General features: G+C 45.8%; 1 protein-coding gene across 17 annotated transcripts in view; it reads right to left on the bottom strand.

The window, feature by feature from the left end:
• The window catches only part of DENND1A (DENN domain containing 1A), a 472,628-nt gene that overhangs the window by 45,759 nt on the left and 399,567 nt on the right, over positions 1 to 27,302 (bottom strand). For all 17 annotated transcript variants that reach the window (XM_088793184.1, XM_088793181.1, XM_088793185.1 and 14 more), the window contains 6 exons: positions 21,787 to 21,891; positions 21,320 to 21,407; positions 19,375 to 19,415; positions 16,933 to 17,004; positions 15,652 to 15,708; positions 7,374 to 7,505 (listed from right to left, as the gene is read on the bottom strand). In XM_088793184.1, coding sequence (XP_088649310.1) covers positions 7,374 to 7,505; positions 15,652 to 15,708; positions 16,933 to 17,004; positions 19,375 to 19,415; positions 21,320 to 21,407; positions 21,787 to 21,891 — 495 coding nt within the window. The remainder of the gene's footprint in view (positions 1 to 7,373; positions 7,506 to 15,651; positions 15,709 to 16,932; positions 17,005 to 19,374; positions 19,416 to 21,319; positions 21,408 to 21,786; positions 21,892 to 27,302) is intronic.

Genomic DNA, 27,302 nt, shown 5'->3' with positions numbered 1-27,302 from the left:
TTGAAAGAGCAGTTTGCAGAGAGCTCTGCCTGTGGAAGTGCCTGAGTTAGGCCACGAAAATGACTTCAGACTGCAGACCAGGACGCAAACCTGCGCACACTCACACCCGGTGCCCCAACCTGCCCCATGGTCCCTTCCTCTCTGTCAGAGTCAGACTTGGGCACCATCTTTGCTGTTTCGGGCCGTCTCCTGGCCATGCTGCCAGCACCTCTCCCTCTGCTGGATGAAGCTACTGGGTGTGGGTGCTGACTTCCCACCAAGAGCTGTAGGGATGCAGGTCAGTTACAAGAAGAATGCAGGAGGACAGCCAGCGAGGGGGGCGTGCGTTCTAAGAGCCATGCTGATGGTCACGCACTGGCCTGCTGGGAGGCTCCGTCAGTGGGTGACTGACAGCTGGTTCCCATTCTCCCACTGGAGAAAGAGATGGATATTTACTGAGGGCCTAGGTGCCCGCACAGAGATGGACGATGTCTCACTCAACCCTTACAAGGACCTATGACGTGGGTACAACTATCCCTGCTCTAACGATGAGGAAACTGAATTCCCTGAGGTTAGGTGACTTACTGAAGGTCGCCAGCTAGTTAGTGACAGCGGTGGGATTTCAGGACAGAGCCGCCCGATTCTCACATCTGTGCTTTGTCCTCTGCCACACTGACCAACCGGCAGCATTTTCCTCTCAGTAGCTAAATATGTGGGGGGGGGGGTGGAGGCTGTATTTGCTTTCTCTCTGTGAATGGCCTGCGTGTGTATGTGTCTCTGTTGATAATTTTTTGGTCATACCATTTGAAAGCAAGCTTCAGACATCATGGTACTTCACTCCTAAAACACTTTAGTGTGTACCTCCTAGGAATAAAGATAAACCCCCCCAAACCATGATGTTAACAAAAATTCTATCATATCGCTTAACATCCCAGTAAATCTTCAAATCTTCCCACTTTCCCAAGAATGTCTAAAATTGAAAAAAAAAAAATACAAATTGAGTTCATACTCTGCATTCGGTTATGATGTAGCTTAGTCTCTTTAACAGCTAAAATCTTTGCTTTATTTCACATAATTCAAGGGACTCCAGGCCTTCCTTTGACTGCTCTCTCCTGGGCTCCCTTCCTCCAGGGGCGACTCATCCTGAGAGCACAGGGAGAGTGAGGGGGAATGGGGGGGGTGTCCCAGTTCTCCCTGCCCTTTTCCCCTCCCCACCCTTCCTGAGATCTTAGGAGCTCATAAAAACAAACTAAAATGAGACAGGCTCTAAATTCCTATAAAACAAAGAAAGATGTTTCCACTTGGAATCAAAACGCTTATTTATGGAAAGTGATTTGGAAGTAGTTTTTGGCCACTAATGGAATATTCATTCTTCTTCTTCAAATGAACAGAACTGTAAGCACAGCAACTGAAATAAAACTTTAAAAAAACTGGCTGGACACACAGCAAGCACTTAAACAACAACCAATCAATTATTAATCAATTTAAAAATACACATCAGTAATAAAACCCCAAGATGTTTACTGATTGACTACCAGGCCCTGTGGTGAACTTTCAGAGACAAATACTCACGGGAGATGACAAGCACCAAAGATAAAATTACAAGGCTGTGTGAGATGTGTAGTACGTGCCAAGTTCTGGGGTCGTGCAAAGAGGGGAGCCAGGAGGATTTACAAACAGGACCTGCTCTGAGGGCGGACATGCCGATCATAAAGGGCCTCATAGGCCACGCCGAGGGTGAAGATGGAATCTCTAGGGGAGGCTGGGGGAGGGTGGTGACATGGCCACGTGTGCGTGCTGCAAGTGGACCCTGCAGGCTACGTGGGGAATGCAGTGGGTGAGCCTGGAGGCCGGGAGGCCAGATAGGAGACTGAGAAATAGTCCGGGTGAGCGGTAATGCAGCCTGAACCAAAGCTGTGACAGAGGCGATGGGGAGGAAAGGGACTGAGCAGTGTCCAGGGGGCAGAAGGAAGAGGCTCTGAGTGTGGGGGTGGGGGTGACCCAGGCTTTCGGATGGACCTCACTGGGGTGGGAGAAAGAGACGGAGTGAGTTTGGTGGGGAACGTACGTTCAGACTGCAGGCCTGTCAGGGTTTGAGGTGTCTGAGGTGATTGGGACGCAATGGCTAAACTGGAGGGAATCGTGTGTGACTTCTAAGCTCAACGGGGCAGAAGGGATCTCTCAGGGCACTCAGAGCCAAGGGTGCTGAGGAGGCATTTGCTGGCTGGCTGGCTTTTCCAGCCCAACACGAAGCTGGCACTAACTGACCTGGCTCATGCTCGTAAAGCCAGAACTCTCCAGATATACAGACAAGCAGGACACCACATTCCAAGAGCTGCTCCTAGGGGGGGCATTCAAACCACTGAGTCCCAGGTGGTACTTAGTTTGGACTTTGGTTTAACTCATTTTTCAAGCTTTATATTACATAGGTTGGGAAACCTTTGCTCAACTGGAGAATAGAGGTACCCTCCAACGCACACCAGACTGGCATCTACCAGACTGGAAGGCAGGCAATTACCCTGTTTGTACGATCAGTCAGCTGGGAGAAATACAACCAAGGGGGCCGCGGAGTGGGTCTGCCATGATGCTCTCTGGGGAGCCGCAACCTCCCACCTGCTGAGAAGGCCCAAAGCCTGGCTCAGGCGCACGCAGGTGGCAGCATGCGTCTAGGGCTAGAATCCAGTGTCACTGGCTCCCACAGGCAGCCGAGTCCCCTAGCCAGGGACGGAGAGCTGCACGCAGCCAGGAGGAGCAGAGGCGCTGGGGCTGTGGAGTATGAATTAGCTACGAACTCAAGCACACGTCTTCCGAGCCTGTTTCGTTTGTACAATGGGTCTGATGCCTTCCTTCTTCCTTACCAGCCGATGGGGAAGAGTCAACGAAACCAGCACAGATGTGAAAGCACCTAGTGGCCCCTCATCTTATTCAATGCGGGGAGCAGAACAGTTTCTATTGGGGTGCTATCTCTGCTTTCTCAGGAGGGGAAGGGTCAAGGCAAGGTATTCTGGCTGAGGGGTGCCCAGGCTCTGCTGGGGAGGGCGCTGCTTTCTCGCTCATTCCCAGGCACAGGAAGGAGGGGGTGTCAGCCCCCCAGCCCGGGAGAGGAAAGCGTGGGGACACCTTCGTGTCTCTCTGCGCCTTCTAACTCACTCCTGCCCAGAGGAGGAGTCCTTCTCTCGGAGAAGGAACTGAGCACACTCCATGCATGTTGGGATAGGTCACCCCGAGGATGTGGCTGCCAGCTGACCTGAGAAGTGGATGGGGGGCCATCGGAGGCCCCTCCCCCCTCCCGTCCTTGGAATGTATCCTCTCCCCACCATTCCCACAGTGGGAGTTGTTTTCAAGGACGCAGCCATAAGACAGCAACATGTTGTTGAGACCATCTGGATGGTATACATGACCGAACCCCGTGACGGCCTCAATAGAAACTTTTAAGATTCTGGTGGAGATCTCATCTTGCAGTGGCCGAGGATAAGCCTCGTAGGTACGTTCCCTGGCTTATTAACCCTGCCACCTGCCAATCTGGAGTAGCCTGCCTCTCTTTGCAGTCTCTCCTTACCCTCCGTGTACAGGGCCGGTTTATGAACTAAGACGCACCCTTTTGGCTCCGTCCTGCACAGCAGCCAGTCCACAGGCACTGTGGGGCTCTGCCTGCAACTGTCCAGCTCTCCCAGTGGAGCACCTGTCGTTTTACACCTGTGGTGAAGTTTTGGCAAGCCCGTCTAGCCTCAAATCTCCAGCGGTACCCTCCCTGCAGCCATCAGTACAGAAGCCAGCATTTTTATCTCATTTGACTGTCTCCTGGGCCTTATTTCATGACCGTGAACTTGGAAGGTGGAAAAAGAGTTACTCAAAGCCCCTCTAAACCTAAACATTTTCCAAGGTAGGAATAGGCAATATCAAGTTATTTGAGATTTTTGAACTCTTTAAAGAAACCAGACACCGTAAGGATTCAGAGGCTAACTAAAAATCCATCTATTCTGCTCCTGCCTGAAATCATCAGCATGGCTCATCACCAGCTCTGAGTGGTGTCAGAGAAAACGAATTCTTAGTGAGTTCAGTCTGCTGACAAAATGCCTTTTAATTACAGGGTCCAACTTGGGAGCTGGGTCCTAGGGGTGAAGACATTGCCCCTGTGGGGCCCTCGGAGTGCCCCGAGGTCACTTCTCTTGCTGCACTAACCACTCTGGGTTGGGACTGCCCATCTGCTGGTCTGTCTCCCTCCTTCTGCCCCACGAGGACTTACTTTCTTTACAGATGGTAGGTCTCCATACGTGGATGAATAGATGCATAATTAACGGGAGGGCTGTCACGGTCTCGAAGGAGGACGCTCCAGTGAGGCAGAGAGAGGCGAGAAAGCACCTTCTCTCCCCTGGCAGAGGCAGCTCCTGCCCCCACCCCCACCCTGCGCTCCCCTCTGAGGGCTCTGCAAAGGCCTCCCCAGGATCCTTATCACCCACCAAAGGTGTCCATGGAGCGCTCCTGGCTGGCCACAGGGGCACTGCCTCTGTGAGGTGGAGGGGCTGAGTTTATCACCATTTCAATGCCCTCTGCCCCCACTGGAAAACGAAGTTTTCTTAAAGAATAAAATCCACAGAAATGCATACTCAAGGCAGTGGGGCCGGGGTCTTTCTCAGGCTAGCGTGCACTGTCTGGCTGGTTCAAATGATTTTGCTGGGACGCAGAAGCTTAGGCAGAAATATCAAACAGCTCAAGTCTCTGCTTGGTAAAGGAGCTGTGGCGGACTGTCCTGGGTTTGCATGCTGGTGATGTGGCCCCAGGCAGGTCCCTTCAGGTGCCCGAGCTCCAGCTCTGTGGCCATAAAAGGCAGCTAATGATCCCTTCCTCAATGGCAGAAATGACACACGTTTTCCAGAAGGAGAATGAGTACCATTGGGGCTAATGAGTGGCTTAGGTAATATATAAATGGACACCTAACAATTTTTTTTTTTTTTAGTATATACCTTAGAAAAAACTTGGACTAGTATATCAAACCTATGATTTTACTAATGTCATTGCTGAAGACGAGGCTAAAGTTGGTACGGATGTCAGGTCTCAGTCTGTTTAATGGAAAATATCAAGTAAAAAAAAAATAGTACAGAAGGTACGAAAGAGAATGTGGCAAAATTTTTGAAATGGAACTCAGCAGACTGTTCTTGGAGAAGCAGGGAAAGTCCCTAACACTCATGCCTGCCAGTAGTAGGTGCTCTTGAAACACTGCCTGTAGGTCAGTGGCCCATCAAACCAGGCGCCTGGGGAAAAGACTGAAGGACAACCCAGCAAGGGGCCAAAGCTGGAAAGAGTTAAAAGAAAGGGTCTGCGGTTTCCCGGGCCCATCCCCCCAGCAGCTAATCTGTCACCTAATGAAGAAGCGGCCGGCACAAGTGAGCTGGCTGGCAGTTCACTTACAGCAAACTGATTAAGAATGTTCAACCAACAGCAGACTGTAGACCTTTCCGGAGAAAATAAATAGCGTGTAGACTGTATGCAAATGTGTTTGTCACTTTGACAGCACGTCTCAATTAAGGCATCTCGTGGCTGTGGGTTGGCTCTGCGGCTGCAGCTGGAAGGGGGAAGCCCGCTGCATGGCTGATGGTCGGGGCTTGACCTTCATCCGCATGCATGCATTACAAAAAAATCCTGCCTTCCTGTACACTTGCATAATGCTGGCTGGCAGCCACGTGAGGGAAGTGACAAACGGGGGAAAAAAAGCCACTTTCATCCTCTCCAGTTTACAGACCTGTGAAGGCACAGACAGCTCTTATTTCAACAGAGTTTGGGGTGGCTTTTTTAATTGTTTATCCCCCACCCGCATGCACACACACTCTTATTCTGCATTTAGCTGGGAATGACATTAAAGCATCTCTACTCTTTGCTGAAATGGAAAGAAGGTCTTTCTCCATTTCAAATAGGGCCTCCTTTTTTGTGTTTCGAAAATGGAATGTTTAACACCATGAAATCCCTCTCCCCCGCCCCCTCTCTCTCTGTAATGGGCTCCAAACTCCAGCGAGGGGCTCTTTTCATGGGAAGGTTAGTGTGTGCAGGAATGAGGACAAAGGAAGGCAGGAAGCTGGCTCTGGAATGTCATGCTGGCGACAACCGGGGGCTGGGCTTTCAGCAAACCCAGCCAAGGACCCGGGGCATAGGCTTCTCCATCGGGGCCTGGGCCTGAGGAGGCTGCTCCTTGGGTGTAAACACGAGCGATTTCAAGGGAACCATTAAACAAATGATCACTGCCTCGTGGACACTTCTCTCTCATGCTAGATTTCAATTTTCATAACATCCCTTTTAAGTGAGAAAAGGGGAGCGGACCTCCCCAAGTTTAAGATGTATGAATGTATTGTCTGAAAATATTGATTGCAGAGAAAGATTCTTATGTTTTAACAAACTCACTCCTGACAATAATAACCCACAGCAACAATTTCATTAGTTCCCTTCACTTCTAAATAGCTCAATGCCTGGTACATAGTAGGCACTTGATAAGTGTCTGTTTAAAACAGGAACATTTAAAATGCGTGCTTCTAGCTCTTTTAAAACAGCAATCACATTTAAGATAAAATCATAGACTATTTTAATCATGCTTCATCTAATAAATGGCTAAAGAATCAGGGGACTTCAGAATAAACAACGTTGCAAATTCTTGTTACAGGCATATCTTGCGAACGGAGCCATTTCTCCTAAACCAAAAAATTATGACTTTTGCTAACCAAGAGAGTCAACTCAAGAGCAGTAGGGGAGGGTATATATTCTTTTTCAACCAAAAATATAACCACCAATAGGAAATGGATAAAAAAAATTTCAGTTTCTATACAGAGTACAATGTTTTACTTTAGAGAAAAAAAGAAAAATTAAACAAATAGACAATTTTCAAATGCTCATGCTCAGGTCGTTGAAAAGAGTTGGTTAAAGAATCGTATCTCTCTAGAATCATAGCATGAGTGTTTACTCTGAGACGCACAACTCCCGATATTGATTTTCAGGAAGTACATTAATAAAGAACTCCTAATTGATTTTTTTTAAGACTTCGCTTGTTGGCTTTTATTTGAAGGTGCAAAGAAGGGCCTGAGATGCTCAAGTGTTCTAATGAGATGCTTAGCTAACAGAGGCACCTTAAACGAAGTGCCTTGGACTGGGGGAGGCAGCAGCTGCATTTTATGACTTCATTCAAGAGTTCAGCTAGTTTATGACCAGAGCCATGCTGTCTCCTCCAAAATTTTGAAAATTCCCCTTCAGTATATGTTTGTACCAAAGAAACATTCAAAGATGTGCAAACTCCATGGACTTGTTTCTCCAAAGAGAACTGAAATGAAAAAACCGCCTGCTGCATGTGCTATAGCTTCCGCTAAAAAACAAAACCAGACAAACCCAGACCAGCCAGAGGGCAGGGTACATACCTGTCCGAAGTGGACTGTGATTGGCCTTCGGTCTTCTCGGAGCTTGGGGTCCTTGGCCTCCACCAGTGGAGATGGCGCAGTCCTGGGAAGCTGCTCTTCCATGGAGGGGGCACAGCCATTCTCTGCGATGTCCTGTGGGAAGCCAATGGGAGGGGGACATGGTGTCAGGGTCTTGGCACCTACCATGAGCACAGGTGCTCCCTCCAACCCCAATGCTAACAGGCCTGCCATGGAACTCCCTCTGCGACATTTAGAGCCTTTCCTGCTAGAGATGGAGGACAGGGAAGGCTAACTTGGCTCTTTGACTTTTAAGGACTAGAAACATCAAAATCACACACATTAAATTACAATGACAACGTAATAGTTCACAACACTGGGGGCGGTGGGGGAGGGGGCACCTTTCACCTACTACGTCCACGGCCCATCTCATTTTTACATACTCACTTTGTTCACATGCAGACATTTAAAAATTACTTGCCATCACAGCTCATGCATAATTTTACATTCTATTTTTTCCCTACTATATTATAAACATCTCCATGGTGTTGCAGTTATTATAATGATCATTTTAATGGATGCATAATATTCCATTGAGCGGATATACAATAATTTAATAAACCATTCTACCACTATCAAGCATTTAGGTTGTTACTTTCTCCCCCCTGAACACCACACTGCAGTTTTTCTTTCTTTTGGATTATTTCTTTTATGGGAATCCCTAGGAATGAATTAGGTCAAAAGATATAAACATTTTTAAGGCTTTTTATTCATTCTACCAAATTGCTTTCCAATTTACACCACTGCCAGCAATGGATGTGTTATCAGTTTCATAGCACTCGTTAGCCTTATCATTTTAAAAATGTATTGCTAATTTAAGAGGTGAAAAAATTAGACCTCATTGTTGTTTTAATTTGCATTACTTTGATGATTTGAGAGTGTGGACAATTCTTCTACATTTGTTTACTGATGATGTTACTGTTTGTCTTCCTAGCAGAGACTGAAAAGACTAAAGTCTGATTAGGATTCTATGACTTGGAGAAAACTTAGGGAGCCAAAGTAATATTTTTAAATTCAGAAATTTACATCTAATTTGTGCTTTTGTTGAAGTCAAATTATAAGGAAAGGAGGAACCCCAATGTACAAAAGGCAGGTAATGACTCCTTTGGCTGATGCTGGCAGCCGACCATACACATGGTTTTTTGGGTTGTCGGTGGTGCCCACTTGTGCAATGAGGACCACATCCTTTATTCAAGTCATGAAAGTTGCTTAAATCTTCAGTAGAGCAAGGCAGAGAATAAATGTATAAATAAAATACTATATAATTATAAAATGTATAAATAAAATACTATATAATTTAAATCACTATTCAAGTGAAATAACTCAGAAATATTACAATTTCCAATTATTTTAATTGAAAAAATAAATACACATTTTGGTTGACAAAACAAACACCCTTAGTGCTCACTAAATTCTGCATGTAAAGACTTGACCACTGGTTGCTCTTAATTTCTCAGCCAAAGAGAATGGTGGCATATGGAGGAAAGGGGTCCCCTATTGAATAATAATGCAATAAGGATGAAACATATGTAACCTCTGTGAGCCTCAGTCTCCTCATCTGTAGAATGGGGGTATGGTTGCTACAAGGAGTAAAGGAGATAATGCAACACAAAATGTCTAGAACATTATTAATAATGTATGACATATGGTACTCAATAATAATGAGTATCTACTAATAAGTATTCAATAAAGTATAGGAATTTCTCTTTCTATATATATGTGTGTGTAAAGTCAATGTCACACAACCAGCTGCAGCCTCTACTGCTTGGTTAACAACACTGGGGGATGAGGACCTCTTGGTTTTGCAGGCAGGGTTTGCCCACAAGTCTTGGCCTGGTTGAGGCTCAGTGATGAGAGAGGTTGCCGACAGCCAATTAGAAATGGTTCTTTTGGAAAGGGGCTACCCTAAGGTGCTCAGGTCAAGTGGAACAAAGAGGGGGAGGGGCTCCTTCTGCGCCAGAAAGTAACAAAGGGCAAAAGGGGCATTCTGGATCCAGTGGGGTTACCGAGAGGACAGACACATTAGGTTGAGTAAAGCCAAACAGTAAAAAAAAAAAAAAATGTACTTTTTGTTCAGGAAAAATATTGCACGTGTGTATGAGTGATTGGCTGGGAAAAAAAATGAAGCAGTAAGGTAATATGGTAAAAATATTGATAGTGATGAAAACTGTAAGATGACAGCTATTTAAAAAACGTATGTGGTAGTGTTGGGAAAAGGGTCTTAGTTTAAGCTTATGAGTAAAAATCTTGTCTTCTCGTTTTGTTTTTACCACTAACTAGCTGTCTGATCTTTCCAATTCATTCAACCTCTTTGCAACCTATTTCTTCATTTTTACAATGGGGAGACCACCACCTGCTTGGGAAACTTCAAAGCCACTGGGACAATGGGTTAAATGGGATGAGAAGCTTTGAAAAATGTTACAGTACTGTGCGAACTGAACGTTAGATCCTTGTCGCTGCAAAACGAGAAGTGAACTGTCTGAAAAAGAGCTGCCCTGTGGTGAGCGCCGCCTAGTGGCCGACACTTTGCCGAACCTTGACCTTCACCATCACACGTAGTTTCCACAACAACCATGAGTAAATAGGAGTATCACTCTCTGATAGGTGAGGAAACAGGGAGTAGAGAGGACAACTTCCCCAAGGCCACACAGCTAGCAAGTGGAAGAACCCAGAGCTATATGATTTCCGGCATTTAAAGCCCATCAAGCTTAACACTCGTAGCACAAGTGTGCGTATGCTGAGATGAGGTGCTCACCAAGTCATCAACTGTGACCTCAGAAACCCCTTTCCTTACATGAGCCTATGCTGCCAGGCCTTACGCTATCTGGGCACTTACTTATCTTCTTATCCCTATAGACTGGATTCCTTGGGGTTGCGGTTTTCTGCCCCAGAGCCTTGAAAATAGTCCATGCTTTAGGGTAAATCTTTGTCAAGTTGAGCTGCATGTTTGGAAGACTAATATGTCTAATATACTCATGTGTTTGTGTGTCAAAAAGCAGTGCAGCACATTAATTTTATTTAGTTAGAAAACCTGAACGAAGATGCAAAAGGCTTCTTACAAAGTCCCAAGGCTTGTCCCACCAGTGTATTAGCTTCTGCACTATTTCTTCCACCTGGGGAAGGACAACTGGAGAGCAGAGTGTGGGAGGAAGGAACCCCAGTTAAGAAAGAAATAGGGCCAGTTCACATCCTCCTCGGTATCTACTGGCGGAGATCTTACACATAGTAGGGATCCAATAACAGCAAGTCTTGGTACCTATGACTAAAGAAATCGTGGTCTAAGAGCTGAGAAGCTGCCAGCAAAGGGCATGGGAAAGAAAACAGGCACTCTCGTAGCCTTCTGGTGGGAATATGAATTGGCAACTTACATCAAAACGCTAAAAGAGGTACATGCCCTTTGGTCCATTAATTTCTAGAAATTTATCCTGAAGAAATAATTAAGAATTACTGTAAGGTTTTATCTGTGAGGGCATTTGCCTACAAAAAAATTGGAACTAGTTTAAGTGTTTAACAATGGGATTAAGTGATGTATGTATGCCCATCAGATAAAATTTGATGTAGCTATTTAAAACCATGACATGTGGAAGAAACAGTTTGTGTCTGGGAAATGTTTAGGATATAGTAAGTGAAAATGCAGGTTACAAAATGAGATCATTTTCTTTTTGCTTATCTGGTCTGTTGAATTTTCTTCAATAAATATGTTTTTTTGGTTTGTAAACAGAAAAAAAACACCACACAACCAAAAACTGACCGTCAAAATGTCATTTTAAAAAAGCAAAACCAAGAAGCTGACAGGAGAGGTAAATCTGTCCTTCCTGAAGGGTCACACGGAGGGACATCAGACAGAGCTGCAGGTCAGAGGCCACCACAGGGTGGCGCATCTCTTCCCAGGAGCCCTGCGGCTCTGCTCTGAGCTCTGGGGTCCTACAAGTTCTCATCTCTCAGTAAAGCAAGGGGTCAGAAAATAGTGCAATTTCTATCCCTTCCCTCAGCATTTGCTGGAATCAAAGACTGTGCCTGAGATCAAATCTCTGCCTGTTTGTGGAGAAGGCAGGGATAGCATGTGATGGCTTTGGACAGAGAAGCCAGGAGGCAGGAACCAGAGGAGGAAGGGGGTTCTCAGTGGCCTTGGGTAGGAGGTGAGTGGGGACTGAACATGGAGGAGCTGAGGATATGGCTTCATGAGGCAGTGAGGTGAGTGGAGCATTCCCAGCCCTGGAGGGCTAGAAGGCACAGCCTGGTTAAGGGGTGGCAGACGGTCCTGCAGCTGGGGCATTCCAGGAAACTCCCGGCCAAGGAGGTAGAAGGATGGAAAAGTCTGAAAGGTTTTCACCAGGAGAGTGACTCAGAGCCGTGTTCTAGAAAGACTGCTCTGGAGGCTGTGTGGATGACCAAAAGGGAGGTGATCCTATGGACATGGTGGTCTGGGCAGACTGGCTTCTCCAGATGTGGGGTATGAGAAAACGGACAGGATGAAAACTAATTTACTGTGTGGCCACTAAGTGTTGCTGTTTAAACCCATTACCTCTTCTAATCCTTAGAACATTCCAGGAAAAACCTTAATTTCTCCTAGTTTATAGATGAGAAAAACTAGGTTCAGAGAGGTCAAGTAACTTACTCAAGGTCACACAGTTAATATGTTACACAACCAGCACTGAATCCAGCTCGTCTGCCTCAGAAGCCCAAATACCAGGCCACAGTGTTGGGGCGTAAAGAACCCCATGGGTGTGAGGCGGAAGCCTTAACATCTCTCTGACTCAGACTGCTGGTCTCCATTTTCAGATTTGGGCAGTGCCCTTCTTTTCCAGTCTACTTTACACCACAGCAAATTAAAATATGAATACTGATATCAAAATACTACCCAAAGTTGGAATTTCTGTGACTGAGGCTGTAGTGTATTTTAATGTGTCCGGAGACAGGGAGCTGACAGCTGTGTAATAAGGTGTGAAAATGTCTGTTCTACAAGAGTCTACATAGATCTCCCTGCCCCACACCTGCTCACTCACTCCCTTCAATCCACTAGGAAGCATTTGGCCAGAAACTCAAACCTTCGCTACCCAACTGTGGATTGGATCCTTTTAATCCCAGAAACTAAATCAACAAGCTCGATTAACCTTTGAAAGATGAAAGATTCAGAAACTTTAAAAGGGGCTGTGAAACGGGTTGATTTGACGAAATCATTTTGATACTGAAGAAAAAAAATAATTTTTCAGGGATTCCCCAATAGGCCAAAAAAAAAAAAAGAAAGAAAAGAAAAAAAGAAAGAAAGAAAAATGAGATCCTTATGTGTTCCCCGCAGGTGAGGAGGGACATGTGTGCAGCCATTGCTTTTAAAACATCGCTGGCATTCTGATACCAGCCTTGTGTGGTGCTGCAACGGGAGGCAATTTGTTGCCAGTCACGAGCCCTGGTCTGACAGGAGATGCTCCTGGGGAAAGTGCCCCATTTCCCCTTTAGAAAGTGATGCCTGGGCAGCATCTTTACCATTTCTCTTTTTCCTAAATTTAAGCAAGTCAGACTTCAAAGGGGGCCAAGCTATAGAAGAACTTGACCACCTTGTTCCATTTAGCCAGAGAAATATGTTATCCATCCTTCTTTTTTTGTTGTTGGGCTGAAGCAGAGCAGGTACGGAATAAAGCCACACGATAGTATCTAGTACAATTATTTGCCAATGGTCACACACACGGATACCCTGAAAGCTCCTGTTTCCGATGCTTTGAAAATCTGCAGCACAAATGAACAAGGGATGAAGAAGGGGCCCTGCTCAGTCATATTAGAGATGGATCCTCCACACACCATGGTGACCTCCCCACAGGTCGGCCCCACGTTTTCTATTTGCAATTCAAACCCAAGGCGAGAGCATAGAGGGCAAGAGTGGGTTCTTGATTATATCTACGAGGTCACCGTTGCTATGCAGAGTTAGAGGAGGCCAGGTGGTAACCCAGTACATTTGAAAATTGGATCTTTGTTGGGAACTGCCTCAATTTCATAGCAGAAACCGAACTTGAGATGGCTGCATCACACGTATCTGGGGAGCCACACAGACATGTTGCCATGTGAGGGGAAACAAAAAAGCCATGGAAATATTTTCTCCTGCGGTGAGAGAGGTCAGATGAAGCCGATCCTAAATTAGCCCAAGAAAAGGAGCGGGAGAGCCCTGCAGAAGACCCAAGCCTGCCTGTACTGAACAATGCTGGAGCTTCAATTACAAAAGAGCTCCTCCAAGAACAACTGCAAAGTATCAAGTCTGGAGAAATCAGTAAGACCGAACGGGAGAAAGTGAAAATTGAAAAGGGTGCACTAATGGATCTGTCAACAGTCCGATGGTGACAAGCCACATTTCTATAAAATGCCTTCACCATTTGTGTCACCTGAAAAGCACTGACACTCTATAGAACATTAGCTCCTGAAGCTGTTCCTGAAAAGACAGGCAGGGGGACGAGGAGAAGGAGAGGAAAAAAATCTGCTGTGGATACTTTCGAGGATAGAAAGGAAAGGAGAGGAAGGAGAGTGATCTAGGCGGTTTAAGGGGACCTTTGAACGACACCATCAAAAACCCTGAGCTTAACTGGTTATTTGCAGAAATGTTTCGCATCACAAAAACGGGATTTTCTTAACGCTTACACGTATGAGGAGGGAGGCAATGACCTGCGGAGGGCAGATCTGACCAGCGAGGCATGTCTGCCCTCCGCCTGAGGGGGGACCCCTTTCTTTGCTTACTTCAAGTAATATTCTAATACCAGCCAGAGCCCAGGCTCTAGTCATCAAGGAGGGAAAATCTAGGGAGAGAATTCCCCCCTCCTCGCCACTCCATTTTATACCAGCAATCCAATTCAGTCACCTGTGACTGGGACAGGAGATAAAAAGGTATATTTAGGGACTTAAATAACATCCAAGTAGAGAATTCCACCTGCCAATCTCTGGCAGGGGACAGTAGACCACGGTTAAGGCGTATCTGGATTTACAGTACAGGAGTTTTATTTCAGGACGTGAATTTCAGCTGTTAAAAACTCACTCTCAGCTGAAACTAAGAATTTAAATGCTTAGTCAGAGCAAATTATTTTGCAATTAAAAGAAAGGAATCAATTCCTTTGGCCGTTTCAAGTTAGAGGTCCTTTTTGACTTCATAAAATTAAAACTGCTTTCAATTTTTAAATAACTGCCGAGATAGACAAAGGCCCATATTAGACTAGGTACATCTGAGGCGTGTGGGATAATGAAGGAAGCGATCCCAAACATCTTTTGGCAAAAAACAAACAAACCCAAAACACTCGTTTCAGGAAGGCAGGACGAAATACTGCAGTGGTAGGAGCACAGATGCAGAAGTAGATGGACCTGGAATCTAATCCTGACTCTGCCAGCTCACACTGTGTGACCCCTGGGCAAATGACTTCAGCTTTGAATGGTAGTCTCCTTCCACATGAAATGGGCATAATACCCCCCCAGGGTGGCTCTAAGGATTAAATGTGGAAGTTCCGAGCCTGTGCTTAGTGGACGGTGGCACCATAACAATGATGACGACATTCCTAATGCTATGAAAACGCCCTCTGTGTTACACTACCCTCCCTGTACAAGTCTAGAGCATCAGGCAGGGGGACTCTTAGCCAGGACGTGCAGCCTGTAAGATTTCGTACAATTTTTCCAGTGGTCCAATGAGACCATCAGAGCCTCTCCCGGCCCCTCAATAGTCTCAAACATGAACTGCTGGGCTCCTCAGTTAAAAGCACCACTGTGAGGACAGCCTGCAGCCTCCTCCTCAAACCCACCCTTTGTGCCCCGTGTCTGCCTGGTGGTCACGTGCGTGCCAAGACCTTGGTAGTCATTTCCCTGGAGATGCTTTTGGTGTTGGTTACAACCAGCCCCAGGGCAGAGGTCAGCTGGAGGAGGAAGTGGTGCTGAGATGGGGAGGCCGAGCCAATTTCCACAGACCCCGGTGAAACCAGGACCGGTGGGGTGGGCAAGGGCCAGACCGATGATGATAACTCTGAACTTGCTTGCCTTTGTGGGTTTAAGACAGAGTCTTAATGTTATTTGAAGACAGTTTTTTTTTTTCGTCTGTGAATATTTATAACAGTGTGAAAACTCCCGGACAGCTGGTAATGCATTTTGAAGTGTGCTAACAACACTGTATCAAACAGCTCTCTATTGATCACATCATACTTTTTGTGGCCACGCATTTCATACACGGTGCTTATACATTTTGAATAAGAACTTCAAGTACCTTTTGCTTCAAGCGGTTTTTCACCTCTTTTATTCCCATTTTTGCATGATCTTTTGCCTGCATGAAAAATTAATTTAAGTTAAGATTCCCTTTCTGTTTCCAGCAGGGACTATGCTTGATTTCAGTCCGTCGCCAATCACCTTCTCTGATTACTAGAAAAAGGAAGGAAAAATAGGATCATCAAGTTGAAAACATAATGGCTATGAAAACAAATACAATGTTAAAAGGTTAAAAAAAAAATCCCTTAAAGAGGCTACAGAGATTTTATTTTCTGCATTTTGATGGCACAGATTTTTTTCCCCCCCATTTACGAAGCTCTTCTTCTACTCTCCATAATTACTTATCTCAGCAGCCCGGTGACAACTACCAGTAAGAGGAGAGCAGCAGCTTTTCCAGCTAGCTGCAAGATTCAGAATAGCTATTACATTTCACCAGGGCAGGGCCTCAGGACCAATTTTCTGCCTAGGCTGAATGGCCTGAACAGACACATCGCTGGGTTTTTCCAGTACCATTCCTTAAATCTCATTTCGGCAGACACCCTGGCTTTTATTTTCTGTCATTTTAGACCTGTGTGGTGCTGTTGGCAGCCACCCACCCTATTAAAATAACTACAATTTAAACGCAGAAAGGACTAACAAAATTAAAAATGGAAATAAAACAAAACCACCCCAGTTAAGTGGCTCAGAGTCAAATTAGCAAGCAAGAGAAATCATGAGGAAAAAAATACTTGAGGCTTGTAAAAGATGGATCATCAGGAACTGACGTGTTCTCCTATTTTCACGCTGCTGTGGGCACGAGTTTCACAAACAATGCATTTCCTATAGGGCAGTGATGAGAGATGATGAATTTGGGACAAAAATTAGGGGGTGTGTCCCACCACTCTTCAGTAACCTGCAAAGGAGGAGCTGCTTTATTTTGACAAAATAACGGGATACACATAGAAAAGGTTTGTCAGAACACCTGAGAGACCACGCCTTTGGGTCTCAGGGACGCAGGCATGGAGTGGCCAGAATTTTAGCCACCCAGCCTCCATTTTAAAAGCTAAAACCAGTAGCCTCCCATTTCCCTATTGCAGCAACTGTAGGCAGAAACACTTTAAATTAAAAATGTCACTGACCTGGTCATAAAAAATGAACGCTAACTAATCCTAAGAGCACTGAGAGCTTTAGGGAAACAGCACAGCGGCCCCAGCCATCTCTATACAGGATCAGGTAGATTCAAGAGTTTCATCATACTAAGGAACAGATCACTTTGCATCCTGAGACCAAGGCTCGTACTTACAAACTTATAGACAGTCCTCATGGCCGGGTTTGCTTTTGTTTTCACAGTATTCAGAATTGCTCCACTTCCTTTCTATAATAAAAATGTCAATTAGCAATTTGGACTGAAGACATGGTAGGCCAACACAAACAAAGACCTCTTCTCTTCAGTCAAGTTAAGCAACACTTCAAGAGTGTGTAATTTAATTAGAGAAACAGGCCTAGATGGTTACTGGTCCCGGGCAATTAGTCATGGCCACGGCAGAGTCACGATGGGTGGGTATTGGGGGCGGGGGTGCTTTGGGATGAGGATGGTGATAACTAGCCGAGCGGGGACCCTAGGGTCAGTATTTTGCTTGGCACATGTCCACTGGCTGGAAGGAAAGCTCATCACAGGCTCTCTGAGGCAAGGGTTTCCCCAGTAATCTATGGCTTCCCAAGATATTCTAATCATCACAGATAGCGTTAAGGTAAGTTTCATAATGATGGACTCGGTGGCTAACACCAACCAGGGCAGAAAACCCGGGGCCTGATTAGCCAGGATTATCTGGTTATTCTGGGAATATGCTACCCTCAGCCATGCACCTTCCTTTCTCACCCTGACTTTTTGGCTTGTTTATTTTTATCCACTCTGGTAGGCTGCCTTCCTTAACTTGTATATCTTGAGAAAAGGGAAGAATGAATAGCCATAAATGTTAGTGATGGCTTTAGTATAAATCCAACAAGCCGATTTCTTGGCTCAGTTTCTTTAGGAGAGCAGGTGAAGCAAAGGAAGGGGAGGAGGGGGAGGGAAGGCTCTCCCAGCACACAGGGGAGGCAATGACCAGCTGTGACGTGCACAGGCCCAGACTCTGTGAGGGCTCAGGGAGGAGGCGTCCTGTGTTAGGCTTTGAGGGTACTGAGCCACGGGAGGACTGGTCTGTGCCTTCGAAGACCTCCAGTCCAGGGGTGCAGCAGGGTAAACAACAGCAGCCTAAGGTGATGAGAGCAGTCCAGGCTGCGTGCACAGGACTGTGGAGGCAGCCAGCATCGGGAAGGTCAGAGGAGGCTTTAGAGGATGAAACACTGGGCCTGGTCCATGAAGGATGACTAGGAGTCTGTGTGGGGGATGGGCAGGGTAAGGACACCCTAGGGGTGGGAAATGGCACCTGAAACAGTGCAGAAGCTAAATGCCACGGTGTGTCTGTGAGTAACTCGTGGCCAGCGTATCATGGGAGGAATGGCAAACGGGGCTGGGAGGCCAGATGGGGTCAGCTCGGGAAGGGCCAGGAGAAGGAGTCTACCACATTCTGGAGGATGTTTAATCAAATGCATCACATAATCAGATTTGCAGTGGTTTGGAAAGATAAATCCAATTGATCTGAACAGAGAGACCGGATCCAGTGGGTATATAAAAGAATGACATATAGTAATACAGTTACTGGGATTAACTTTTAACAAAAGTTTTGGTAACTGCCCACATTAGAAATTTTAAGCTTTAATTAAAAACATTACAATTTGACCTAGAAAGCATTTTATGTCATAGGACAATATGAAATTTTCACCTACTCATTTATTCCATAGTGCTTTCCAACATTACTCAGTATTCTATTTCAGTGGTCCTTTGGAGTAGTAAAACTCTCTTTATCAATCAATCAACAAGTCCTTATTGCTTGTCTATGATTTGCCAAGTGCCATGTTTGGCCATACACGAGGAACAAAAGAAGTCTTTCACTGAGGAATTGCTCACTCTCGGCCAACTGCACCACTTCCAAGGGACCCGCCTTGGCAGCAGCGTACTCGGCCCACAAGCAGGAGAGAACACTTATCACATTATGTTGGAGTTGCCTGTTTACGTGCCTGCCTCCCAAACAAGACGGGGAGCTGTCCCGAGCAGGGCCTGTGCCTGCTCCCCACGGTACCCCCAATCCCTCGTATGGCGCCCGGCACATAGGCCTCAGTACAGAGTCACTGATGAACCCACGTGAGAGGAAGGCAAGGATTTGAATTCTTTAGGGGCTGCTGAAGCGCTGAGCACTTGTCTTCCAACACAACAAGAAATTGTTCACAACAACAGTGAGGGGATGAAAAACCCTCCCGTCGATGTGTTCACCATCTTCCCAGAACCCCTGGCTGTGAAAAACATTGCAGAGCAAGAGGGATACATTTCTGTTTTTACCCATGAAAATTTCCCAATTGCACTGGGCCTCAAAGGAGACACTCAGAAGCCCTCTGAGATGACAACATCCATTCCCCACGCCTTGGCCGGCTTCCTGAAGTGAGGAAGCTTCTCCTGGCTCTCCTCACCCTCAGAGGGATGGCTTTGGACAGTCCCATCCTGCTAGTCCCCACCTGGCTTTACAAACAAAACATCTATAGCTGAGCGAATGGAATGCCCAAGGCCTAATGACAGCCTAGTGGGTGGCAGGGGAAGGGGAGGACTGCCAGGAGGGGCCCAGGTGGCTCAGAGGAGGTGCACACTTACCCGGACTGTGGAGAGCCACTGATGGTACAGTTTATCGCTGCCTGGGGAAAGAGGAGGCAGAGAAGCTATTATTTAAAGAAGTTACGTGCCCTCAGGAGTTCCTCCAATTGCTTTCAGCAAGCAGGACTTAAGGAACACAGGGAGGCCCCCAGGTCCCACCCCTGAGGGAGGTGGCAGCCATTTTCCAGCACAGGTTTTCTTTCTCAAATGAGATCTGATCCTACCATGGCTCTGAAGACAAATCCTGCTCACTGCCTGCTGGATACAGAGCAGACCCCTCAGCAGGCCTGCCTCTCTTCTCCAGCCTCGTCTGGGCACCGCCCACCCTCTGCCTCCACCTGGAGGAACTACCCCGGGCTGCCTGACCATGTATCCTCGCCGTCCTCCATTCCTCGTCAACGCTGTTCTGCTCCCGACCGGCCACCGACCGGCCACCGTTCCCTACTATCCCTGCTGAGCACACTCAACGACCAGATCAGATGTCATTTCCTGTGTAAGCGTCTTCTACTCCTTCCTGAACAGCCCTCTAAAGTAGGTAACTCTCATTCAGAAGTCCGTATTCTCTGAAATCCTGTGAGCCACTCAGGGCAGGAAACACAGGGTTCCAGGTAAGCCCCCTGCAGACCACATGCTCAGTACTCTTAAGTAGTGACAGGGAAGGAGAAAGGAGCAGTTGTTGGGGGAACCTATTCATTGTATCTGGTGGCATAAGGAGGTCTTATCAGCAAGCAGCTTTTCTGGCTGCTCCCAATGACTTGACTTAGTCTGGCAACACATAGGGCCATCTTCTCCTCAGAACAAAGACTCAACTGTTAGAACGCTACTCAAACCGCCTGCTCTGTGAAGCTCTCCCATTGCACAGCGAGAATTCTTGGAGACCTATTCTAACTGCACAAAACCTGTTTCTACTCCTTTTCCTGCATTGGTTTAATCTGCATTTGTCTTTAATGACGCATCTCTTTCTCCTACCCGTCTGAAAGCTCCTTGAGGGCAGAACGGGGTCCTCCACTTCTTACTCTACAGAGCTCTGGACACAGCAGGTGCTCAGGCAAGGCCTAGCAGCGACCCACTGTTGCTGTCTGTGGACTCGCACACCGGTTTTATTGATTAATCGTGCTCTCCATGCAGCACAGACTGGCTGGGCTGTAAAAGGGGTTCTGTATATGAGATTATGCCTGACTATGAGTTTATGGACCGCTAGCTGGATTATCAGCCAAGTCCAGACCAGACACACACCCGGCAATAAAAGGGGGCAGCAGCACAATTATTATTATTTTCCTTTTAGCTTTGACTTCATTGCCAAAGACTGAGGCTTTGGGACTTGGAAAGAGGCCAGACGGGGATTCAGGAGGCAGGGTCAGCCACTAACACCTCTCTGGGCCTCAGATGCCTCCTCTGAAAAAGGCAGGGAGAGACCATGTACTCTCTGTGTGACGATTTTCACATTTTAAAGAAATATTTACTGAACACTGATCCTGTGCCAGGCTCGGCCCCGGGTGACAGCACAAACCTTTCCTCATGGACTCAGACTTAATCGCAGTAGGAATCCTGGGAGGCAGGCAGTTACTCTCAGTGCAGATAGGAGCACTTCAGCGGAAAGAGGTGAAATGACTTGCCCAAGGTCTCACGGCTTAAGGAGGCAGTATCCAGATCTGAATCCAGGTCTGCTAACTCGACACCTTGTGTGCTTTCCACTGAACATGCAGCTACTACGTTTAGCTAGACGCCCCGCCTGCCCCCAGAAGCAACTGACCGCAGGACAGAGGATTTCAGGTGGGCCAATGTGCATCTCATCAGAAAATGATGAGGAATTCCTCAAACATTTCACGGCCAGGGTTCAAATCAGTTCAACCTCCCTAACACTCATTGAAGGAAAAAAAAAGTCCCTGCCACTCCTTGCGAACACACCCTAATCCCACAAAAAGGAAAATGAAAGGCTTCTCACCAGCATACTCGCCCATGTTGATCTCCTCTTCAAAAACATCACTGAAACCTTCACCGGAATTGAGAAGGTCTAGTCTACCATCAATAAACTACAGAAAGAAAAAACATAAATATAACAACGTGAACAAAGAAACAAGGAAAAACACCCTTCAACTGGGCACTCTAGTGTATAACCAAGGAACCACCGTGTTTCCCGAGACAGGAAGGGCTTTGGGAACTGTGAGTTTCAAAACAGCAAGTCTCTAAACACTGTCTGCATGTTTGTGATAACTTGTAAAACCACATGGCACGTCTGCAAGGATCTGTCTGGTTGCTGACCACCCTCCTCAGCCAGTGCCTCTCCCGGACCCTGAGCCTCTTTTGGCTGAGGACTGAGTCCCACCCATGCCTGCGGCGCCAGGGCTCAGTGCCCAGCTGCAGAAGCCCCCCAGGAATACAGACGCAGGCCAAGCTAGGGAGGCCAGGCACCTGTTTGAAGAGCTGCAGCTGTGTGGCATTCTGCAGGAACTGCCTCATGGCTCCAGAGCGATAGTGGGACACAAAGGCTTCCTCACAGAAGGTGATTGGCTCCTCCTGGGAAATGCAGAAGGGGAGAGGATGGTTAGAGGAATGGAGGGAGAGTGGTCGGTGCTTCAACTTGGGGAGGTGGTGCTTCTACATCTGCTGATTAGATTAGCCAGATCCTCATTTACCTGGTGAAGTGGCTATTTTCACCAATGACATTCTATTCCTGGGATGACGAAGCTGTGTCAGAGAGGAAGTCGGCCCTCAAATGTCACAGAGCTGGTAGGAGGCCGAGTTGGAACCAAAGACCGGATTCCAAACCTTCCAACTCCCCAAAGCAAATCAGTGGGATGGGCCCTCCAAAGTGAAGATTTCCAAACATTTCACTTTCAGGAGTGGAACCCTTTGTTCAAGTGGCACCTTATGCAGAAGGGGCCCAACTACACATAAAACAGCCAGCTGCCCTGGTGGGAGCTGGGGTCAGCGGGTGGGAGCTGGGCTCCCCTTGCTTGGTGGTCTGTCCTCCCCCACGCCCCACTCCCAGCACCTCTGCAGTCCCTAAGGCACCAGCTGTGGGACACAGTTCGAAAACTTTACAGTCATCGTCACCAATACTAAATTACAAATGTAAAATGTTTATATGAAAAGGCAGGGATGATCAAAAATAAACTTTACCATCCAGTCAATGTTGTGCTTCTGCTGTGTGATAAGGAAGTTTGCTTTTACTAAACTACATTTCATGAGGCAAGAAAATGACACCCTAAGCTTTAAAAACATCCCATCTTGTAGTCAACACCTCAATCCTTCTTTGAAGGTAGCTGGCGTGCTCATCTCCACAGACAAGTCTTTAATTTTGGCGGCGTAGTCTCAATTCTGAAAGATCAGACTTTCTTATCTTGAATAGAATTAAAGGTACCCCGCCCTTCACAGACGTGGTGGTAAACACAGAGACTTTGAAGCTCCACTTTTATCCTGTTTTAATGAGTTACGTGTTAAATTTACTGTCTAGCTGCTGTAAACTCCAAGTGTTCCACCTGCTTAAATCTAGCCAATATTAGCTCAGCAACTGGGCAGGCTTATTGCACATGGGCTGCAAGGATGACCCAAAAGAAGTTAGGGTGAGGGGAATATTTATTTTTATACAGTTATATACTCCAGCTAATTTTACAAAGGATCTGAGGCAGTTTACATGAGCACATAAAGAAAAACATCAGAGCTGGAAAAAACATAAATATATATTATAAAACATAATTATTTGGGAAAAGAGTATCTGGAGACACAGGTCCTATGATTTCTAAAATTAAGTTACAAAACTAGCTCTGAGCTTCCTGGCTGCTGAAGCAAGAAGGGAAAACAATGCAAAGTATACAACGTCTGTGAGGAAAAAAAGCATACCAGCTCCTCAGGAAAAAGACAGAGTTTTCATGCCATTTATTACTTTGCATGGATTTACACCTTCCTTGCTGAACAGCTGAGACATCAGCTAGTGATAATCAGCAGAAGCCCAGCTAGAATGCCATTCCCTGGCCTGAAGTTCTGCTTCTCACCTTTGGGACAACAGCAGGGCAATTAATTCTCTCTCCAGGTGACCTCCATGAACACAGTGGGAATTCATACACTGAATGACTCCTAATAAATATCGTCAGCTCAGACATCTTTTGTGAGCTCTGAACCCATACATCACCATCCCCACCTAGATGGCCCACTAGCATTTCAAACACAGAATGGCCCAAAGCACCAATTATTACTCTATTTGGACTGCACCCAAAATCGGTTTCCTTCCTTCCTTTCCTTCCCTCTCCCTGCCCCCCGCCATAGCTACCCACAGTAGACTTATCAGACTTCCTAAGTTTTTCCCATTTTACCAATGAAGCGTCCCATGTTGGTCCCGGCTCTCTACCCATCTACTCTGGCACAGGCATGACCAATAGTGGAGGAGGTTTAACTCTATGTCTGTTTCCTGTTTCATTCCTCCCAGTTACTCCACTTCTTCTGCGCAGAGTAATTTCTAAAACACAAATTGGATGTCACTGTCCTGCTCAAGAGGTTTGATTGTACAGATGTTACATTTGCATGATAATTTGATTAATGTCTGTTCTTCCACTAGACTATATGCTCCATCTGGGCAGAAACGGTACCTGTTTTGCTCAATATTATACACCTAGGAACATGTGTGACACATACATGGGGTCCTGGGTGAGAGAGGAGAGTGAATCCTAGCTCCTTAGCTGAGCAAACAAACTCTCCCTAAGCTGACCCTGGCTTTCTTCTCCAGAGTCCTTTCGTGTCCCTTTGCTCTGCTCCCCCACATACCTTATGCTCTAAATGCACCCCCTAATCACACACCACAGGCCCTGCCGGACTGATCTCCACACTCCCTGGGGACAGCACAGAGCCCAGCCCCACTTAGAAGCTGTCACAGGAGTCCTGCGGTCTCAATGTGGCTGAGATTCCGCTTGCCCGATGGGGAAAGTGGTCTCAAAGCATGATGCCAGGTGAGTGACACTTGTGTCCGGGGAGTTTAGAGCTACCCAGAGGAAATGCTCATTGAATTGTTAGGCTAATCCTCCCAGAAGAGCAGGTCAGAATGGGCCAATTTCCTTCCTTGGCCCAGCATTACAAGGAAGGCAACGTCTGCTTGAAGGACCAAGAAATTCAAGCGAGTTTGCAACCAGATTTGTGTATGAGGGTAGCCTGACGCAGGACTTAGCTGCAGGAGAGCAGGAAGAATCTCATCTTTGGGGAGACGTGAACATTTTGGGCCTGTTGTCTGCTTACTGGAGGTGACATTACCATGGATCAGATGTCTGCCCCATAAAAAACAGACAAAAGGAAATGGACACAGATGGGAAAGTCAGGGGAAAATGTGACAGTGGGGACTTTTTCTGCAAAGGGCTTGAAGAACAACCTGAGCAGTATCAGACAGATACTACCACACAGAGGAAACGGCTAATCCTCCCAGAAAAGCAGGTCAGGAAATGTGAGAAGTGGGCACATGACCGCGGGGCCTGGAAGGGTGAACAGGAGTTAGGTGAGCAAATCCTACCCATTCAGGGCAACCGTTGTATCCTAATCCTGAAAGGCAGTGCCACTGTCACCCAGGGTCCCGTATAAAGTAACTTGCCCAAGGTCACATAACCCATAAATGGCAGAATTGGGGTACCCCGATGGCTTCTAAAGCCCAGCTGTCACCATTATAGGGGGGTTTTTCCTGAGGCCTCAGTTCTAACTGTTTGGGCATTTGCTGGAGGGTAAGAGAGTTCTCTTCAAAGGTGGGACCCCTCAGATTCTCCTGCTGGACATTCAAAGCATCAGCCCTCAGAGACAAACAGCTCCTGGGAGTAGGCAGGCCCATTGTGCAGGCTCTTTCAGTCGTGGGCCCAATGCCAGGAGGCCAATCCACTTACTCCAGCTTGTCCATCCCCCTTCCTGCACTTAAAATGGCCGCCCCCACTCCACTCTGCAGTGGAGTGCAGTAAGCAAGGTATCTTGTTAATTCCCTCCTTTGTAAGAAGTGCTGATTTAGTTCTCCTGTTAGGCTGATTAAACCTTTTGTCTTCTTAGGTGACACTGTAGGTGCTGGGCTACTGGCTGATGGCAACATTAATTCAAGGAAGTCAGGCCGTGAGCTTTCAAGCTTAGATCACATTAGTAGAGTTTTCCATCTATGACCCGAATGACAGTTAAACAAAGCTGCTTAACCCTATTTCGTTACAAAAGGTAAGTTTTACTCTCGGATTATCTTCTTGACATAGGGAATCAATTGAAAATTCCATTATTAATGAGCTAATCCTTAATAGGTGAGGTTGGTGATTCCAAAGGTTTTTAATGCTTCCAGAAATAAATGTTTTTTACCCACAGCATTGTGGGTACTGGCATACAAATAAAATCTGCCATCAGATTCTTCAGCAACTTCCCTTGTTTTGCTGATCCATATTGAAAGTATTATGTTCTGATTTTCATTCACAAATTTAATTTTTATCAAAATTTTATATGCACATTTACTCTGTGAGTCTAAGAAGAAAAGGAGATGTCTTCTCTTTATGGATTTTGATTAAAATTAAAAAAAAAAAAGAGATAATTTTGGAAGATTCATCCAAACACTTAAAAAAACACCTACTGTGTGCCAGGCTTTGTGTTAGGAGAATACAAAGATTAATAAAATACAGCTCCTCTGAGTAATACTAATAATCCAGTGAGGGGTGGGCAGTGGATGAATGTATAGAAGATACAAGAATGGCAGAATGTTGTTTATAGCAGCAGTATTTACAATAGCCAAAAGATGGAAGCAACCCAAATGTCCACTGATGAATTGAAAAACAAAATACACATACAAGGAAATACTATTCAGCCTTAAAAAGGCAGGAATTTCTGGCACATGCTACAACATGGATGAACCTTAAAGACATTATGCTAAGTGAGATAAGCCAGTAACAAAAGGACAAATACTGTCTGATTCTGATTCCACTATATCTAGATAGTCAATTTCATAGAGACAGAAAATAGAACGGTGGCTACCAGGGGCTGGAGGGAGGTAGAATGGGAGGTTGTCTAATGGATATAGAGTTTCAATTTTGCAAGATGAAAAAATTCTGGAGATGGAGGGCGGTGTACAATAATGTGAACATACTTAATGGCACTGAACTCTACACTTAAAAATGATTAAAGCAGCAAATTTTATGTTATGTATATTTTACTGTAATTTAAATATATTTTCTTTAAATTAAAAAAAAAGTGACAGAATGTTTGTAATTGTGGAAGCTGGACAATGGTTACATGGGTTTATTTTGTAAAAATTTGAAATTTTCCATAATAAAAGTCAAAAAGAAAAGCTCTGCTTATCAAGGAATCCTGCCTAGTTCAGGGAATAAATAATTCCAGTACAGTGTGACAACTGGCACAGCAGGGGGCTGGCTTTTGTTTTTACGAAAGACATCTTTAAAAAACTTAATTTTTTTTCAAGTTTGACCCATTTAGGGAAACACAACATGGAAGAGGGAGGACATGTCTCAGAGTCAGAAAGATAAGAACTGGAACCTTGATCTGACCACATAGATCACTTAGCTATGTGATCTCAGGTGACTTGTCTCTCTTCATCTGGGACAATCACGCAATTCTGGCCCATCTCATAGGACTGCTTGGAAGATTAAAACAGACTAACAACAAATACAAGTTCCACACAGATTTTCCACAAATAACCATTTTCTTGAGGGCAGAGATTGGGTTTTCCCCGGGCTGGCATCATCATTTGGGGGACCCAGGACAAAATGAATATGCAGGAAAAAAGTGCTTTTAAGTATAAAAATGTCATACTAAAAGAAGCATTTTTTTTTTCTTTTTTTCATGGTCTCTTTCTAGACCTACCATAGTGTTTTAAAAATTTATTATTTAATGTCATTCTATGTAAAGAAAAATAAAGTTTTAAATTATTAGCATGGATTTTACTGTTCAACTTTATATTGTGCAATGCCAGTTTTAAA

Source organism: Rhinolophus sinicus, chromosome 16 (genome assembly GCF_057876585.1).
Source record: "Rhinolophus sinicus isolate RSI-liver-muscle chromosome 16, RSI-T2T, whole genome shotgun sequence".
In the NCBI taxonomy this organism is placed as follows: domain Eukaryota; kingdom Metazoa; phylum Chordata; class Mammalia; order Chiroptera; family Rhinolophidae; genus Rhinolophus; species Rhinolophus sinicus.
This window is presented reverse-complemented; position numbering and strand designations above follow the sequence as displayed.